The following is a 20,711-nucleotide window of genomic DNA, read 5'->3' as shown; positions in this document are numbered from 1 at the left end:
CCTGTTTGTATTCCAGAGGTGTAGGGATAAATAATAAACAGTAACTAATTAGACTATTGAGTCTTGTGAAGCAGTAAGTTAGACTGACAAAGAGTGGCCAGTGGTGAGTTCTCACTTTCAGATCAGAGTGGTCACAAAGGTTTCTCTAGCATGTGATGAGGCCTTGCTGGGGAGGAGCCAGTCACGTGGAGATCATGGGAAGAGCCTTCTAGAAATAGGAAATGGCACCCAGCAAAGGCCCAAGGCAGCAAGAAGCCTGGGACCTTTGGGATCTGAAAGAAGGCACTGGAATTTTATGTTTTAGAAATGGTAATATTTACCCTCACGCTGGGTGTGTGTTCTTAGGAGGTGGGTACATTCATTCATTCTACAAATGTTTGTTAAGCACTTATGATGTAGCCAGGCACTGAAAATAGTGCAGTCCACAAAATAGACAAAAAAGTGCTCAGCCGCCACCCCTCAGAACTTATTTGGGGTAGAGGGTGTGGAGAAGTCCAGTTATTTATGCTGATGTTAATGATTAAGAAAGTGAAATTGACTACTTCTTTGCCCAGGGTAGGTTCATAGAGCATGAGATATATGCTAAATGGAAATCTTAACGATTCTACAGTATATCTGATTTTAACTGGGAGTAGTGTTTGGCACTTTAAGATTAAATTTTAACATTCCTTTTGTTCATTCCTTTGTGTTCTTTAGAAGCTGTCTTGAGAAGACTCTCATCTGAGTGTTGCACTTTGATTCTCTCTTCCTGTTTTTCTCTTTATAGTGTTTGTGTATCTTCATAGAAAGATGATTATTGCAATGTGGAGATTAGCGCTGTGCAATAGATCTTTCTTTGATAATGGAAGTGGTCTGTGAATGAGCTGTCCAAGCTGCTGGCCACTAGCCACACAGAATTTTTGAGCGTTTGAAAGATGTCTAGTGTGACTGAGGAACTGAATTTTTCATTTAATAATTTTAATTAATTTTAATTTTTTAAAAACGAGGGCTACAATGTAATTTAAGTGATACACAATATAAAACGGTGTAAATTGTCACATCAAAAAATGAAATGTAGAGTAAAAGTGTAGTTTCTTACTGCAGTCAGTTACCTTGTTAGCAGCTTAAAATAACCTGTAATAAGATTTTTTTGCTTTTATTATTTTAATCGACAGATAACGATTATACATATTTGTGGGTACATGTGATACTTCAGTAGATGTGTACAATGTGTAATGATCAAATCAGGGTAATTAGCATATCCATTACCTCAAACATTTAACATTTCTTTGTGTTAAGAGCATTCACAATTCATTCTTCTAGCAATTTGAAAATATGCAATAAATTGTAATTAATTATAGTCACCTTTTAGGGGTATAGAACACTAGACTTCATTCCTCCTACCTAGCTGTATTTTGGTATTAGTTAACCAACCTTTGGCTGTCCCCCTCCCCCTATCCTTCCCTGCTTCTAGTAACCACTATGATTTTAATTTTAACAGCCCATTTAGTTAGTGGCTACTCTATTAGTGCAGGTCTAGGTAATGCATTACATAATTATTATTCTGAGCAATGAAATAGGAATTCTGAGTGGGTTTTCAAAAGTATTCAGCAAGAGTACTTTAGTGCATAGCAGCTCTGGGCTAGGTAATGGAGACTGATGTGGAAAGCAGACATCTGAATAACTCAGCATCCGTTTAGCCTATATGCAGAGCTCATAAGCTTTTAATCAGTTTGTAGTTACCTATCCTATCTGTCTATGCATGTATTTGTATATATATATTTTTAAAGACAACCATTTGGTTCCTTTCCTTTGTGTGTCTCATCAAAAGAGCCAACTGTTGTTTCTTTTTAGATACCACTTATTAGCAGAATAATAGAGAAAAGGAGTAAGCTATGCCTCTGTGTTACCTTGATCAACTCATGTAGTTATCCCAAGCACGTTCCTTCATCTTAGGAGTGGGAATAGCAAAACTTCATATGGGGCTTGCAGAAAAGTGGTAAATTTGGTTTTTCTTTTGTCTTTTTTTTTTTTTTTTTTTTTTTGAGACGAGTCTCGTTCTGTCGCCGGGCTGGAGTGCAGTGGCGTGATCTCGGCTCACTGCAACCTCCGCCTCCTGGGTTCAAGTGATTCTCCTGCTTCAGCCTCCTGAGTAGCTGGCACTACAGGCGCATGCCACCACACCCAGTTAATTTTTTTAGTAGAGGTGAGATTTCACCATGTTGGCCAGGATGGTCTCGATCTCTTAACCTTGTGATCTGCCCGCCTTGGCCTTCCAAAGTTCTGAGATTACAGGCGTGAGCCACCGCGCCCAGCCCAAATTTGTTTTTTCTAACTGAGTGAGTTCACCTGCCCTGAATTTTGTTGTACAAGGAAGCAGTATGGCTTACTGTTTAAAAAATGTTGGCTCTGTGTTTATTTTCAAATTTTAGCTCCTTTGCTTAAGCAAATTATTTATTCTTATTATGCCTCAGTTTCTTAAAAAAAATCACATTAGCAGTCATACCCACATCATAGGCTTATAAGAATTAACTGAGAAAATAAATTTAAAAGTCATAAGCACAATGCTTAGGAAATGTAAGTCCTGGATGAGTGTTGGCCATTGTTAACTTCTTTTTATTTTATGTATCTTTCTTCTGTATCTTTCGCAAATTGCTCTTCATTCTTCACACATGTTTCCTGGCTAGATACAGTGGCTCAAATCTGTAATCCCAGCACTTTGGGAGGCTGAGACTGGAGGATCACATGAGCCCAGGAGTTCAAGACCAGTCTGGGCAACAAAGTGAGACCCCCATCTCTATAAAAAAATAAAAAAATTAGTGGGATGTGGTGGCAGGTGCCTGTGGACCCAGCTACTCGGGATGCTGAGACGGGAGGATTGCCTGAGCCCGGAAGTCAGGGCTGCAGTGAGTCGTAATCACACCACTGCATTCCAGCCTGGGTGCTCCTGTCTCAAACAACAACAACGACAACAACAACAACGCCAAACAAAGCAAAAGTAAAACAAAACTCATGATTCCAGTCAATCTAAGTAGCACCTCTTTGGGTGAATGAAGCCACTTGCCAATTGTCTCACCAGCAGGAACTTTCTCACATTTAGTAGCTTGAGGAAAGGGATGAAGAAAATTGATTGTGTTTGTGACTAAGTGGTTGATTTTCCAGAGAGGAAAAAAGTTGGCCTTGAAAGAAAACAGTGGGAAGACTTGGGCTGCACTGATGTGAGTTTTAAGGGTAAGGAAAATGCTATAGAATACTGTCCTTGACTTGATAGAACTCTTTATGGGAGAGAGAGAGTAGGCCTCAGGTGTGCTTGCATGGTTTTGAGACAGGTGATGAGTTTCTTTTGGTCTTGTGCTGATGTTGGTCCTGCAGCTGCAAGAATGGATCATAACTTTCCTCTGTGTAGGGTGGAAAAGCATTTGTTCTCTGGATGTGCATTATCTCATTTTGATCCTGGCAACGGGCCCAAATGCTAAGTGTCTTACCCAAAGTAGAGATTTCCAGTTGCTGCTTCCATTGTGTGCTGCACAGGCAATGGCTGAGTTCTTGTAGCTTCACAGACATGTAGACACGAGAGAAAGCCAAAGGTATGAGCTGGAGACATGGATGTGCAACTCATTCAGGTATAGATTAAAATGGAACCATGTGTATGGAGGAACATCCCCAGAGAGTACATGAAAAACAGACTGAACAGTTTTTCATTTCAATGTGTTTGTTTTGGCTTGTAAGACAGTTTTTCCAGAAATCTACTTGATAGAGGGAAAGGAGAAAGGAAGATGTCATTGAACCAAGAGAAAATTGTCTTTATCCATACCTTGGAATATTATTTGGCAATAACAAGGAATGAAGTACTGATGTATGATACAGCACAGATGGACTTTGGAAGCATACTAAGAGAAAGAAGCTAGTCTCAACACATTGTATGATTCCATTCCTATGAAATGTCCAGAATAGGCAAAGCTATAAAGATACAAAGTAGATTAGTAGCTATCTTTGGCCAGTGAGGTTGGGGAGAAATGGAGAGTGATTGCTAATGATTACAAACTTAACTTTTAGCGTAATAGAAATGTTCTAAAAGTGATGATTGTACAATGTTGTGAATATATTAAAAACCGTTGGATTGTGTATTTCAAGTAGGTGTATTGTACTGCCATATCTCAATAAATTATATCTCAATAAAGCCATTTTATTTATATAAACTTAAGGGGTGCACATGCAGTTTTGTTGCGTGATTATATTGCATAGTGTGAAGTCTGGGCTTTTAGTGTAATCATCACCTGAATAATGTACATTGTACCCATTAAGTGATTTCTCATCCCTCACCCTCCCATCCTTTTGAGTCTCCAGTGTCTTATTATTCCACACTCTGTCCATGTGTACACATTATTTAGCTTCCACTTACAAGTGAGAACATGCAGCATTTGACTTTTTTCTGAGTCATTTCACTTAAGATAATGGCCTCCAGTTCCATCTGTGTTGCTGCGAAAGACATAACTTCAGTCTTTTTTAAGGTTGAATAGTATTCCATTGCATTTACATACACTACATTTTCTTTATCCATCCAGGAATGTTAATAGACACTTGATGGGCACTTAGGTTACTTCCAAATCTTTGCTTTTGTGAATATTGCTACAATAAGACATACAAGTGCAGATATCTTTTTGGTATAATGTTTTTTTTTCTTTGGGGTAGATAGCCAGTAATGAGGTTACTGGATCAAATATTAATTCTCTTTTTAGTTCTTTGATGACTTGCCATGCTGTTTTCTATAGAGGTTGTACTACTTTACACTCTCACCAACAGTGTGTGTGTTCCTTTTTCTCTGCATCCTTGCCAACATCTGTACTTGTTTGACTTTTTTTCTTTTTTTTTTTTCAAGATGTGTTTGTGGATGACTTTTTAATAGCCATTCTGACTGTTGTGAGATGATGTCTCTCATTGTGGTTTTAATTTGCATTTATCTGATGCTTATTGATGTTAAACATTTTTCATATGTTTCTTGGCCATTTTTATGTCTTCTTTTGAAAAATGTCTATTCATGTGCTTTGCCCCCTTTTTAGTGGGGTTATTTGTGGGTTTTTTTGTTGAGTTGTTTGAGTTTCTTGTAAATTCTGGATATTAATCTCTTTGGATGTATAGTTTGCAGATATTTTTCTCCGATTCTGCAGGTTGTCTATTCATTCTGTTTATTATTTCTTTTGCTGTGCAAAAGCTTTTTAGTTTAATTAAATCTCATTTGCCTATTTTTTGTTTTGTTGCTTGTGCTTTTGAGGTCTTAGTCATAAATTCTTTGCCCAAATCAATGTCCAGAAGAGTTTTCCCTATATTTTCTTTTAGTATTTTAATCGTTTTAGGTATTACTTTTAAGTCTTTATTCCATCTTGAGTTGATTTTTTTTTTATATGTTGACAAATAAGGGTCCAGTTTCACTCTTCCACATGGGGCGATCCAATTTTCCCAGCACCATGTATTGAAAAGGGCGTCCTTTCCTCAGTGTATGTTTTTGTCAACTTTGTCAAAAAGATCAATTGACTGTAGATATGTGACTTTACTTCTGACTTCTCTATTCCATTACATTGTTCTATGTGTCTGTTTTTATATGAATATCATGCTGTTTTAGTTACTATACCCTTTTAGTATAATTTGAGGTTAGGCAATGAGATGCCTCCAGCTTGGTTTTTTTCTTAAAATTGCTTTGGCTATTCAAAACCTGTGTTTTTTTTTTTTAAGTGACTTGGAGATGCATTTAAAATTGCATGGTTTCAAGGATGTTCCGGATGGTGTTGGTGTCATTGAATCCCCATGTCTACTTTTGTTCTCTCTGGGCCCAAGTCCAAGGCTACCTGGAAGGAAGTTTATTCCTGTCTCCCCACTGTAGTGGTCCAGCTGTCTGACTTTAGGTTTGAATTTGCCCTTTAATGAAATTGCTTTTGGATCTATCTCTAGGATTTGGTGAGACCCAAAGAGCCCAGAATAGATCAGCTGTACCTGAGAGGGAAATTGGAGAATATCTAAAAGCAGCCAGGACTTTCAGGGTGGCCAGGCACATTCAAAGTGCACCAGAGTTCCAGGCATAGAACCAGTACTGTTCTAATGGTCTCAACAGTTCAGCTGTTGTACTTCCTGCCAACACTATCCCTTAGAGCAAAGACATATTTCACTGTGGCTTCTTCTCTATCAGAAATCTTCTGTGGCATTAGTTCTACGTGGTAGCAAGCATGGATAGCCTTGGCATCAGAACCCTGGGACTGAATCCCACCTCCACCTGTGGGTGGGTTGGGTTACCATTACTTAATCATAATAAGCCTGCTGTTTGCTCATCATTAAAACAAGAATAATGCCACTTAGTTGAAGGAGGAGGTTGTGAAAATTAAATTAGTCTATGTGAAATACTTTTCATGTCACAGATGTGCGAGAAATGTTAGGCCATTCCTCTCTTCCCCTTTCTGTTGTTTTCCCCTTGTCCCAGCTGTGAATCATCTGATCCAGGGTTGGCCAGGAACCTTCTCTTCCTTTAGTAAATACTGTACTGCATGTGGCCTTTCCACGTGCTCTGGGTCTCTCCACCCCAGCCTTCGTGTCCTTGCCTTTGTTGTTCTGCATACTGGTCATAACCAAGCATCCAGATCTTATGTTTCTGTTTCATAAATTCTTTCTAGAAAAGGGTGATGGTCATTTTTTCTTTTTGTAGCCCTTCTCATTTTAGCCTAGCACGTGATCTTTTATGGATTTGTGGGGTTTTTTGTTGGTTTGCATTATTAACTTTATCCTTCCTCCTAAATGACAAACTTGATTTGAGCAGATACTGTGTCAAGTGTATTTTGTTTTGTTTGCATCTCCCAGGTGCTTAGTTTAATGCTGGGCATGTAGCAGGCTCTTAGTAGAGAGCTAGCTTACAAATTGACCGCCAACAACTTTGCAGTATTCCAGTGCATATTCATGGAAAAGATGGGGTGGTGGTACTTGAAATTCTTGCTGTGCGCAGTTCTGTACGCAGGGACATTCCTTTTCAACCTTCCTTCCAAACCCTGATTGGAGTGGTACGGACTGAAGAGGTAGAGAATGTCATCTCACCTGCCTCCTGTGGCATTATCTCAATGTCTCTTCTATTCTGAGATGCTGGCCGCTGAAAGGGGAGAGTCATTCGTTCTCCTTCCTCTGTCAGGAAGGTTTGATAAGCATTTTATATGACATTTGCTTCTCAGTAGTTGGCTCTGCTATTTCAGATTTAACCTTTTCCATTAAAATTAGAGCCCTATTAATCATACATTCCTGAGCAGGTCCTGTGTGTGTGTTAAATTAGATATTAAGGTTGGTGCAAAAGTAATTGCCACTTTTACCATTACTTTTAATGACAAAAACCACGATTAAAAGTAATGGTAAAAACCACGATTACTTTTGCACAACCTAATACAGTGAAATTTCTGGGGATAGCCTGAAGTCTGTGTTCCATTTAATAAATTTAAATGCCTGTTTGTGCTAAGAGTTGTTTTAAATGTTGGAGAAAGATAAACAGCATGTGGGCCCTGCCTTATAATTGTTTGGAGTTTAGTTAAGGAAAAAATATGTAAACAACTAAAATTATATACAGGAAAGGGATTTAATAATTTTTCTTGAGGAGATCAAAGACATTTTCAAAGGGAATATGCAATTTGAACCTTATTTTAATTGTTTGATGTGTTTAACATGACTCTGTCCTTTGAAGTCCAATTTTTTTTAATAGACATAAGAGTTTTGCTATTTGATGTGTTACTTTGCCAGATTTCAACTCTATTAGATTAATCAAGTTTGTCCTTGTAACTTCACAGATTGTTAATTTGGAAAATGTAAGCCAGTAACTTAAAAAATATAACTGTGTGACTTTTATATTATTTAGGTGACTGCTTAGAAAACTGCACAGCATCTGATGAAATTAGTGAATAAGCACATCAGCCATGTCTTACACTCCAGGAGTTGGTGGTGACCCTGCCCAGTTGGCCCAGAGGATCTCTGCTAACATCCAGAAGATCACACAGTGTTGTGAGTTGAGTTTTAAATGGACTTTACTATTTGTATCCACTCTTAACCGAACTTGGTGGAGGTTCATAAAAGGACAACTCTGCTGATTGAGAGAGGGAGGAGCATTCCTCTAACAACAGGTTTTAAAGGGCTCGAACTCTTTAGAATGAATGCAAGAGAATTATATTTGAGATAACACTTACTGCATTTTTCTATAGAAAGTCAGGGCCAGGCACATAATACATTATTTCATTAAATAAAATAAAGATTTAAAAGGATAATGGATTCTTATATCTGCTTTAAAGCTATCTGGTTCTAGATGAGATGATGAGACCTGATGACTCAGTCTCATAGGTTTGGAACCAGGTGGCACTACCAAGGGCTTAAGGAACATAAAGTTTATTAAAAATAAAATCTGACTGGATATGGGTTAGGTTAATCTTACGATGGGCAAGTATGTGGTACCTTGTTAAGGAGCAAGAGAAACTAAGGAGTGGACATCTTAATCTACTGAGGAAGGTATTATAGAAAATCAGACCTGCATTCCCCACAAATTATTCTTTTTTTTTTTTCTTTTTTTTTCCTGAGACAGAGTCTCGCTCTGTCGCCCAGGCTGGAGTGCAGTGGCGCAATCTTGGCTCACCGCAAGCTCTGCCTCCCGAGTTCACGCCATTCTCTTGCCTCAGCCTCCCGAGCAGCTAGGACTACAGGCGCCCGCCACCACGCCTGGCTAATTTTTTGTATTTTTAGTAGAGATGGGGTTTCACCGTGTTAGCCAGGATGATCTCGATCTCCTGACTTCGTGATCCACCCACCTCAGCCTCCCAAAGTGCTGGGATTACAGGCGTGAGCCACCACGCCCGGCCAAATTATTCTTTGCTGTACTTGTCAGAGATAGAATACCAGTAGACTGATGCAGTGTGGCGCTTCATTCAGAACTATTCATCATCAGGATATGTATTAAAAAAAAATCATTATAGCAGATTTGAGTGGATAGGTTTTTTTTTTTTTTTTTACTTGTTTTTTGTTTGTAAATTATGGTTAATCAGATACCTTGGGTGATTCTAGTCATCTTGCTCTCAGTGTTTGGCCCATGGGGCATTACCTGAACTCTTTCATCCTTCAGAGTATGTTAATACAGTTTTATTCTTCAGCCTAGTTCCTTACAAGGCTATTCTTTTTAACAGAATGTTAACACATTGCAGAAATAATGTTTTCAAATGACCATACTGTGTTTCTTTATCTAATCATTAACTCCTCAACAGCTGTTCCTCTACCTGAATTATTTAAATGAGATGTCAGTGTGTTTTAGGAGCAAACAGAATAAAACTAGACTCTAAAAAGGTGCTGCTGTGCACAGTGGTATAAAATAACCCTTATTCTGATTTGGGGTGATTTCTGGGTTTTTTTTACCTATTCCTGGAAGAACAAGGAAGTGCACAGTGCCAGGCACCATGTTGTCCACAGCAGGGAATGTAGGAATGGTACATTGAGAATTGCTGCAGTTTGTCACAGGCCACCAGCATTGGCTCTGCTTTGCTCCTCTGGCATCAGATCTTTTCTGATGGTGGCCACAGAAGAGCCTCTTTTCTTTTCTTTTTTTTTTTTTAATGGCTCCCTTGCTGCTGGTTAGAAATAGCACTGGTCTGCCCCAAGTGTTTCTGGCTACCTGTGCAAAAATTAAGGAAGTTTATAATTCTAATTACATATGTGGAAAATTAGGACCTTTATGCAAGAAAGGAGACCAAGAGGCCTTTCTCCAAAGAAGAGGATAAGCATCCTGTGTTGGGAAAGCTAAACAGTGTTAGGAATTGAGGATGAGGAATGACTGTCCTGTACCGAGATTGTAGAAGTAGCAAGCAGTAGGTAGTATGAAAGATACATGGATTGAAGATTGTGTGTGAACATGAACTGGAAGGAGAAAAGTGTTGACTTAAATCAGGCCATGTTCCCTAAGAAAGAGATCAGTTGATCTAGTGGATGAGAAGTGACAGATTGGGCCAGAGTTGAATATTTATGGCATGGTTGGTAGCTAAGTGTGCGAGTACATCCAGGGCAGTCTTGGAGCATGTGAAGGGCTGGCTATAATACTCCACAGTCTATGTGGAGAGCTATTAAGAAGACTGAGACTGTTGGCGGGGCGTGGTGGCTCACACCTGTAATCCCAGCACTTTGGGAGGCCGAGGCAGGCAGATCACAGGAGGTCAGGAGTTCGAGACCAGCCTGACCAACATGGAGAAACCCTGTCTCTACTAAAAATAGAAAATTAGCTGGGCCTGGTGTGGCATATGCCTGTAATCCCAGCTACTCGGGAGGCTGAGGCAGGGGAATCGCTTGAACCTGGGAGGCGGAGGTTGCAGTGATCACGCCATTGCACTCCAGCCTGGGCAATAAGAGCGAAACTCCGTTTCAAAAAAAAAAAAAAAGACTGGGACCGTTCATGCAGGTGAAGGTACAGTCACCATCTGCAGATGTTTGAATCAGTGTCATATGTGAAACAGAAGCCATATGTCCTGCATGAACATAGGGGCCTCCACAAATGTACGGAAGCTACAGGTAGTCAGATTTCACCTTGAGAAGGAGGAAGGGCTTTTGAATAATCCAAGTTGTTAAGGTAGAATTGCCTCCCTCAGGAAGAATGAGATTCCTTATCAGTGACCAGAAAAAGGATGGTCAGATATTTCTCAGATTTATTAATAAGAATTTTAAACATAGGAATAATGGTTCAGACTAAGAGGGTTTTAATTTTGATATTCTATTGTGATTCATTCAACAAATAATTTTTGGGGCACATAGTACTTGCTAGATACTGTTCCAAACTGTAGGAATGTAGCAGTAAACAATCTATAAGGTCCTGCTCTCATTGTAGTTTACAGTGTAGTAAGGAGAAATAATGAGCAACTTAATTTTCTGTAAAGAAACTATAGTGAAAGTGAGGTGAGGGCAAGTGACTGGGGAAGCTGCCTTTACTTTAGATGGTCTTTGAATGAGGATGAGGAGGGACTGGTAGTGAGAAGATTCAGAGAAAGGGCATTTCGGACAGAAGGAATAACTAGTATTAAAAATTTAAAAGCAGACCTGGGCTTGAAATACTCAGAAAATAGGGAAAAGGGAAAAAGCCAGTGTGGCTGAAGCACAGCATCTGGGGCGAGAGTGCCAGGAGATGAAACCAGAGGCGTCTGGCGGGTCAGCTGGGGCTTTGCAGGTCATTCAGGGTGTTTAGATTTCATTTTAAGAGGCAGTGGAAATCACTGGAGGCATTTAAGCAGAGGAGAGACATAATCAGATCTACATTGTGAAAAAATTACTTTGGCTGCTGCTTAGAAAATAGACACTGGGGGAATAGCAGGGAGGTATGCTGGTCATCACAGAGGTCTGGGGAGAGAGATGCTGGCTTGCACCAGGGTGATGGCAGTGGGGATGGAGAGAAGCAATGAGTGTGTTTTGGAGGTAGAGCCAGCGGGACTTGCTGATGCATGTGGGTAGGGATGGTAGAGGAAGGAAGGAGTTAAAGACGACTCCATAGTTTTTGCATTGAGCAACCGACTAGGTGGTGACAAGTGTGTACTGAAATGGGAGGGACTACAGTTCAGGACAAGTAGGGGAGAGTTTTGTTTTGACTAAGTATATTTCGAGATATCATTTAGATATCTAAGTGGAGATATCAAACATCTACTTTAGGTACAGGAATTTGGGAAGTCAGAGTGTCATCAGAGTATAAATGGTATTTAAAACCATAGGTGTAAAGTAATCACATAAGAGTGAGTAAAGAGAAGAGGCCTGGAACATTAAAAAATGTGGAAATCAGGAAGGTAGCATGAAGAATCTAAGGAATGACCTGTGCGGTAAGATAAAAATCAAGATGTGGTAGATTTCTAGAAATTAAACAAAGAATGTTTCAAGAATGAGTGAGGCATTATCTCTCTCTAATGCTGCTGAGAGACTAAGATAAAAGCAGATAATTGGATTTGGTAAACTGGTGACTTTGAAAAGAACGTTCTCATAGCCATATTGCAAGTGTAGATGGAGGAAGGGAAGGAGAAGCACCCACTTTTTCCATTTTAAAGAGACTTTCCAGATTTCCTCCTCACCTCTGCTTATGTCATTGATCAGGTGGCTACACCTAGCTGCCAGAGAGGCTGAAAACATCTTAGCAGGATTTCAGTGTGCTCACTAAAATTGGGGATTGTTCTATTTGAGAAAGAAGGGTGAGAGAATCAATATTTAGTAGGCAACTAGCCGACTCTGCCACGAAAGTAGAAAGAGGATCAAAGAAAGGGTTCCATTTTACACTGCAACAGAGAAATTCTGGTAAACGTATAATTGCAAAGGAAATGTTTTGAAAGTGAGAGGGCACGGGAATGGACCACTAGCAAGTGGCGAGGCTACGTGTGGTACAGATGGAAACGTGGTGGGCAAACATGGGAGATTTCCTGTTTGAGTGGGTCTGTTCTTAAATGAAATGGGAAGCAAGGTCATCAGATAGAGAATGAGTGGGAAAGAAGGGGGTTTAGCAAATGTGTTGAGTATACATTTAAGATTTGGGGTCATGAATTTAGTGAAACCAGTCATCACTGTACTTTTTTTAATTCTGAGATTCAATGTCTAAATGAAGGGGAGTTTAGATTAGATAAAGTATTGTTAAAAATCTAACTACTGTCAAGTATGTTTACTGATAAGGGCTATGCAGAAATCACGTGGAAGTGAAAGGCAGAAGTGCGAAATTTCAGTTCACTTTTTTCCCCATTTGGTAATGCTAATAGTACTGGGTGCGATTGAATAAAATGATGCTTTGCACCACATTTAGGTTCTCTTCACACTACATTGGCAACTTTTGAAATTGTGTCAGTACAATTATCTGATTTTACAAAAGAAACCTAAAGAGAAGATGCTGTAAGTAAGGTAATCTGTAATTAGAATATGAGCATCTGTTAAACTAAAGCTAAAGTGTTCTTGAGTGTTGCAGTGGGAAAGTTTATTTTCACGTTAGTTTTGATGAAATAAATAAACACTTATAAAATATTAAGTTGTATGGTTTAGTTTATACCCCAAAAAAAGAAAATGGCTGTCAAAAATATTTTTAAACCATTTTTTGGTTTAAGATCATCTGCAGTCTTTTGAATTTGTTTCACTAGTAAAGCATTTAAACCATATTATAATGATATAATTTATATTAAGCATAAAATATTTAAATATTGTAAATGCTTACATGTAAAATAAATTTGAAATGTAATTATATTAAAATAATAAAACTGTTAAATAGTTATAACAAACTATGACTTTATTACAGGTTCTGTGGACAGTTTAAAATGATTAAGAAAATATTTGTATCCTATGAGAGAAAGTGTTGACTCCATAACAGTCAGCAAGGCCCTCGTGCCACCCATGCTCCATCTTTTGCCCATGGCATAGACGGTATTCTCTGTTGCTGGCCTAGCATGCCATCCAGTCTTTTTCAACCCAAGGCTCCAGGCAACCATTCCCAGTAGACTGGAGTTGGCAGGCAAACAAAACCGTTTTGTTATCACAGGTCTAGAAGATCATCATGCCTCTTAGAAAGGCTTAGATTTAGTTTTCAAACTTTGGATTGAGATGTTCAAAAGTGACATTTTTATTAGCAACATCTATGCCTGTTTACCTTCTATCATTTCTCCGTATTTTCTGTCAGACACTCCTAGCTGTGATGTATAGTATAAGGATAAGCAAGCCTTTGTGGGTTTATACGTATAAGGTACCTATCATATAGGTAAACCAGAGTAGGCATTTTCACAGGGGCCATTCATCCTTGCCCAAACACAAACAACATAGAAAAATGTCTTGAGAACACACAGAGAAACTCATGTTTTTAAAAGCAGCAGAATCAATATATCAAAATACATCACATAAGTAAACACGGGCTTGTTTTTTCAGACTTTTTAAAAATGGAAGTATAATGTATACATTGACTACTAGACAAATTATTTGTGTATAGCTGAATGAATTCTCTATCGTATTACCACAAATGTCAAGAAATAGAACATTACTTAGCCCCCTAAAACCCTTCTTGTGCTTACACCCCTCCATGCCCTTCAGAGATAACCAGTGTCCTGACTTTGTTAACATCATTGATTAGTTTTCCTTTTTTTAAATCTAATAGAATCAATAATCAGATAGAATTATTTTATGTTAGGCTTCTTTCATTATGTTTGTGGGATTCATCCATGTAGCTGCAGGTCATTTGTTTTTGTTACTGTATAGTATTCCATATTTAAACATACCACAATTTATTCTTTCTACTGTTTGTAGTGTTTCCAGTTTTTGATTTTGTTTTTATTTTTTGCTAGGATGAACAGTGCTTCCCAGAACATTCTTGTATGTTCTTTTGGTGCATGTATGTGAAGGAACTCGGTTACTGGCTCATAGGATATGTGTATGTTCAGCTTTTGTGGATAACAGCTAAACAGTGTCCTAAAGTGGTTGTACCAGATATGAGTATAGCCAGTGTATCAGAGTTTGTGCTGCTCAAAGTCCTTGCCAACATTTGATGTTTACAGCTTTTTATTCATTTTAGTCATAGGTTTCTCATGATTTACTTTTGCAATTCTCTGATTAGAATCAGAGTTTTTAGAGTGTAGCTGAGCTAAAGAAATCAATGAGATAATAGGAAACATTTCTAATCAAGCAAGCTGTATGTGATTGCATCTACATTTCCTGAAATCAGATCCAAATAGCAGTGTGACCTTGAGTAAGCTCTTGAACTTTCCAGGACATGGTTTTCTCATGTGTATTTTCTGTGGACTAGGTTATGGTCTCTTCAAACTTTAACAGGCAATAATTCTAACCAAAGTTTTTTAAGAGTCCCGAAACTCTTCTAACAGGTACAAGATTATTCCATGTGTTGTTAAGAGGCCAATTGCCATATCTGAATCCATAATGCATGCTCATAAAATCCAATAATAGAAGAAGCCATCACACTCAAGACTAGCTAGAGTTCCACCAAGGTGTATGTATTATTTTTAAGTATTAGGAGATGGGAAAGTTGGGGCACAGAGGTTTGTATCCTGTCAGAATTAACAAAATTTTGTATTGAAGGAAATTGGTGAATAGAAATGAGAATAGCTATGAAACATAGTCCTTGAGATAAAAATTTCCCTAACCCCTAAATAACATAGTAAGCCTTTCCACTAGTGCTAATGTGAATTCTTGCATTTGAGTATTTTTTTTAAATAATAATCTGAAAGAGGAAGATGTAGTGTGGCTGAAGTTGGAAAATGAATAAAACAGATATATTGGAAACATAAAATCTACTCATCAGAATTTATGAGTATAGAAGTTTCTGCTAAAATATGCATCATGTATCACATGGGCTTGTGTATGTGTGTTTTTTCCAGAAAATTTGGAAAGACAGAGCCTTCTAGGGGCACATAAAATATGAATGTAAGCTTTTAAGTGCTAAGAGAAGGTGACTGAAAAATATTTTTGTTGAATCTTCACTTGTTTCATTTTTAATCATCTCTCCTACAGATTAAAGGTATTATTTCAGCACAGACTTTAGTTTAAAATCGAAACAGATGCTTTTGGTTTCTCTGTGTTGTAATTAGCTTCCTATGCGGCGAGTGTACTTTTCAAAATTGTTCATTAAGAATTGATGCATGGCTCCTGTCCTCATAAGGTTCTTATGACTTTGAGATGAAATTAAAAGTCTATATAAAAGTGTGAGCCCTTTTGTTACTTTTGAGCATGATCACAGTTCTTTTAATTAGTTAGGGTCTGGTGAAGGGGACACTTGTTTTTGCATTTTAACACATGACTGCACAAAAGGGAAGCTAATATTACCAGCTTTTTTTTTTTTTTTTTTTTTTTTTTTGGTGCCAGGGAAAAAATTTGTTTAAAAAAGAGCTCCAGTCCTGAGAAATTAATAAATTTATTGGAACCATATATTTACTCAGGAATTAAGAATGTTTCCTTTTTTTCTGGGGTAGTCTGTTAGTGGGATGGGAAGGCAGTTTATTAGAGGAAAAAGAGTTGAAAAATTTTCCCTTCCCCCCTCCTAAAATGCTGTTTGAGATATTTATGTCTAAGATCGCACATCTGAAAATATGGTTGGGTGGTTTTCCCCCTCCTTTAGAGGAGAAAAACTTCAGTAGTTTTTATTTCATTGTGATTTTCTTCTTGCCTAAGGTGCTGACATGAAACAGAGATAGATGTGAAGGTTACCATCTTATCCAAGGAAATTTTAACAGAGTGTGACAACTTTTCTTCTCTTCAATGACTTTTCTTTTATGACTGAACATGGTGTTTATGGCCGGATATGAGTGAATTCTTTGTTTTATGAACTAAATCTTTAAGATGTGGCTCCAGGATGCTTCAGGGAGCTTTATCCCTCACTCTGTCTGTGAACCATACACGTGCTTCTGCCCTGAACATGAACTTTTTTACCCTTGGTTCCAACCCCAAACCATAGTAGTGGGTGTCTTCACTCCCTGTATTCAATCTAAGTGTAAGTCTTAGTGGTTCTACCGGTCAGACCTGTCTGTGTCTCTCCATCTCTGCCATTACCACATATGCCCAAGCTGCTGCTATTTCTTTGGATGACTGCAGTCTCCAAATTGTTCTCCTCACTTCCATTCCTGCCTATTTCAGTCTTCTCCAAATAGTTGCCAAGGTAAACTTGTAAAACTATAAATCAGATCATGTCATCCTATAGCTTGAAAGGCAACAGTTACTTCTGTGGCTTTTATAATCAGATATAAATCCCCACCATGCCGCACAATATCCCCAAGATCTGATCCCTGCCCCTACTTGCCAACTACCACTCTCTCCCATGGTGCTGCTCTGCTGCTCCACATTCCACCACGTAGATCTTCTTTCTGCTTAGTGAACAGTCAGCTCATCCTCACCTCAGGGCCTTTGCACTTGCTCCTCTTCTGCTTCAGACATCTTCCCAGATCTACATGTAACTGGTTCCTTTCTGGCATTCAGGTCTTAGGGCCCAAAGCTCACTTCTTTAGCAATGTCTTCCTTGCCTTATCATTTTGCTTCCTCCAGTCATTCTTTTTCTCATTAACCTGTTTTGTTTTTATAATGCCTTTTATCAGTAAATTAAAGTACTGTTATTATTTACTTACTTTTTTACTTTCCTACTAAAATCTTGGCCCCTGAGATAAAGGGCTCGATATGTCTTGGCTACAGAAGTATTTACACATAATTTTATTCGTTCATTTTTTAATGAAATTGAGATCACACTATACAGGTTTTTTGGTGTTTACTTTTTTTTCTCTTGTTATTGGTTGCTTACTTTTTTATGTGGTTATGCCATTAAATGATTTTAATTAATTCTCCATTAACAGACATTTTATCCTAAGTGTATATGTTTAAAAACCTGAGAACTTAACCATTTGTGGTGCCTCCACAAATGAATCCTCTGAGTTCTCTGTAGATAAAATAAAGTATCATGGTGACCATGTGATAAAAATCCTCATGTGTATGTTTTGATACTACATTTATTTAAGAATTTCTATAATAATTACTAGTTTTTTTCCAACATAATCTATGCTCAGTAATTGTATAACAGGGTAGTTTCTCTTTGATTACACATATTCATGGTTAGTTGTGTAGTGGCTACTCAACTGCCCTGTGAGGCTATCCCTCTTTACATTTTGGTTGATTTGGTGCTGAAGTAGGAATTGAACAGTATAAGTTAGGCTTGGCATTTAGTTTTGGTTTCCTGTAGTGATTTTGGCAATTATGTCCTCATCTCTTTGATCCCTTTTTGTTGTTTTCACCAATTACTGAACAATGTTTTTATTAAACAGTGTATTAGTCCATTCTCACATTGCTAATAAAGACATACCTGAGACTGGGTAGCTTATAAAGAAAAAGAGGTTTAATGGAGTCACATTTCCACATGGCTGGGGAGGCCTCACAATCATGGTGGAAGACAAAGGAAGAGCATAGGGACTTCTTACATGGCCATGGGCAAGAGAGGACTTGTGCAGGGGAGCTTCCCTTTATAAATCCATCAGCTCTCATGAGACTTACTCACTATCATGAGAACAGCACAGGAATGACCGCCCTCATGATCCAGTTACCTCCCACTGGGTCCCTCTCACAACATGTGGGAATTGTGGGAGCTACAATTCAAGATGTGGTTTGGATGGGGACACAGCCAAACCATATCAAACAGTGATTGCTCTTTATACTTAATCCAAACTGGGTTTTTTCTTAAAGCAATTATTAATTGGTTTGCCTATTAGTTGCTTAGGAAAAAACGAAAAGTCATACAAGATATTAATTCTGCAAGTCTTGGTACATTTATTTTTCCTACTCTTTCTCATTATAGTATCATTATCATGATCATTATTTGAAGTTACGTATTAATGATATTGAGTATGGCCACCTACATCTTTAAGATAGTTTGCCTTTTATTCCATATAAAGTCAAAGAAAATGCCCACAGACATCACCAAGATCCCATCCTGGTCTGTGGACTGTTCTTCTGCTTGGGAGTATGGAAGCCTTCAACAAATATCCAGCCAAGGCCTGCTTATTTGTGAATACCCAAGACACTGCCTTGCTGCTGGGCATGGGAGGAGAGTGGGGCAGGGTAGCCCAAGTACATCCAGTGATTTTAGTTGTATGGTATTTCCTATATACCCTGCTTTGTTCAATAATCTCTTTCTGGAAGATATGTAAGCTAGTATTTTTAAACTATTTTTAATTAACTGTTTACTCTGTGCCTTGTATTAGGTATCTTTTATTCCTTTTTTTGTGCATTGTTTTTGATCTTCCAGTCACCCTGGTCAGGTGAGAAAATTTAGGTTTGGAGTGGTTGTCACTTGCTCAAGTTTATACAGCTGTTAAATGGCAAGGCTGGTGTTTGAGCCCAGGAAAGTCTGGTTCGTGTAACATGGTGCATTTGGATCATGCTGTATATTGTACCAGGGTGTTACTTGTGCATTTATGTTCATTCCCTGCATGAGTATTTATTAAACACCTGTGACGTGCGAGGGACTGTCTGGATGCTAAAGCTATGTCAGCGAATAAAATAAAAATACCTGCCTTTATGGAGTGAACCTTTAATGAGAGAAGACAGACATAAAATAAATAAATAAGTAAATAATATAGTATGTTAGAAGGAGATGTTAAGTGTTAACGAAAAGAAACAATGACAAAAACATACCGGCAAGGATCCAGTGTGGTGGAGAGGGGTTTGCGTTTGATAAATAGGGTGCATGCGGAGTCAGGATGGACCATATCAAGGAGTTCCTCGTTGAGCACATATTTGAAGGAAGGAAGGGAATGTGTCCCACAGTATCTAGGGAAAGAGTATTTTAGATGGGAAAATAGCATGTCCATGGGCCCTCAGATAGAAGCACCCCTGGCCATTAGAGAAATGGAGAGGAGGGAGGAGAGAGAGTTGGGACCAGGTCAGGTAGGGCCTTGCAGGCTAGTGTAAGGACTTTTACTCTGGGTGGAGCAAGGGTTATGAGGAGGAGTGCAGTGCTGGTGCAGAGGCAGTGCAGTGTTGGACTCAACCAGAGTTTTAGATTTTGTCAAGTGGTTAAGAAGGGAGAGAGGGGCTTAAGATATATGCAGGAGTCTGGATATGATGACTGACTCCAGAGTTTAAGTTGGGTAGGGAGTGGGTGACGACATTGGAGGTGAGGAAACGTGGCAGAGTGGCAGGATCAACGGATGGCAGGTTGGAGTTGGGGCCAGGGGAGTGAGCTGGACATGCAGGAGGTGACTTCTAAGTAGATTGCCTGAAACCAAGATTATGGAAGAGTGACAGTTCGTGGTAATGAGAAGATGTTTGATGGGATCTTGGAGTGTGTGGCTAAGGGAGGGTGGAGGACAGAATCATTTCAATAGGAGATGTGTGCAAAGAATGGAGGCCAGCAGGATGGTGGAAGGATCGTCAGCCTGTGTATTGAAATCACAAAAACATTAAGATAGGAGTCATGTTGGACAGAATGGCAGCGAGCCAGAAACTACAACCAATGAAGAGTGAGGGGCGGCCCAAGGAACCAAAAATGACTAAACCTGCAGTGGGTGGTGATCATGGGGCCTGATGTGTTCTGTGTGTCTGTCTGTTGTTGTGTTCCTTGTCATTGGGCCTTTATTTTTGAATTTGTCCTTCTTTTCTGAGTTCCTCCAGTCTCTAGTTAGTCAGTGCATGCATGTTATCTGGCCATCTCTTAAGAGTTCTTTTGTGATCTTCCTTTAAACTGTGATTGTTTCATTGAGTTTTTTTTTTTCTCTTTTTTTCTTTTTTTTTTAATCCTGTGCATATTTTGGGGTATAATTTTTAACCATATTCACTTTGTGGCAACATGTTCTCCTGCTGTGAGTTCTTTTAGAGAATTTTACTGTTCTTTTCCACATTTTAAAATAGTCTTTTGTGTGGTTACTCTACCCATTTTTTTTGTTTTTCAGTGGAATGAGTTTGATTTTCCTGGCAGGAGATTCCTGTGGAGGGAGAGGGAAGTGCCCATTTCTCTGCTCAAGGGCTCCATTCTCTCTGCTGTGCTGTGCTGTGCTGTGCTGTGCTGCCCTGAGGGACTGTTTCTTTCCTCCTCTGCCTCTCAACCCCTAGCCTGGTGTAGGAGGGCTTCCCGCTCCATCCCTGATGTCATCCCAATCACTTCATCGGCCCCAAGATGCACAGACACCTCTTTCCAAGGTGTTCCCCTCCTGGTTTTTGAGAAGGGTTGGCAGCCCACGGCCTCCTGAATCCATTCCACGTCTCCTTTT

General features: G+C 38.9%; 1 protein-coding gene across 1 annotated transcript in view; it reads left to right on the top strand.

The window, feature by feature from the left end:
• The window catches only part of STX7 (syntaxin 7), a 52,832-nt gene that overhangs the window by 1,574 nt on the left and 30,547 nt on the right, over positions 1-20,711 (top strand). Inside the window, exon 2 of the mRNA XM_032159163.2 lies at positions 7,856-7,998. Within this exon, the coding sequence (XP_032015054.1) occupies positions 7,914-7,998 (85 nt within the window). The 5' untranslated portion in view covers positions 7,856-7,913. The remainder of the gene's footprint in view (positions 1-7,855; positions 7,999-20,711) is intronic.

Source organism: Hylobates moloch, unplaced genomic scaffold (assembly GCF_009828535.3).
Source record: "Hylobates moloch isolate HMO894 unplaced genomic scaffold, HMol_V3 SCAFFOLD_2, whole genome shotgun sequence".
In the NCBI taxonomy this organism is placed as follows: Eukaryota; Metazoa; Chordata; class Mammalia; order Primates; family Hylobatidae; genus Hylobates; species Hylobates moloch.
The sequence above is the reverse complement of the archived record's forward strand: the minus strand, read 5'-3'. Positions and strand labels throughout refer to the sequence as shown.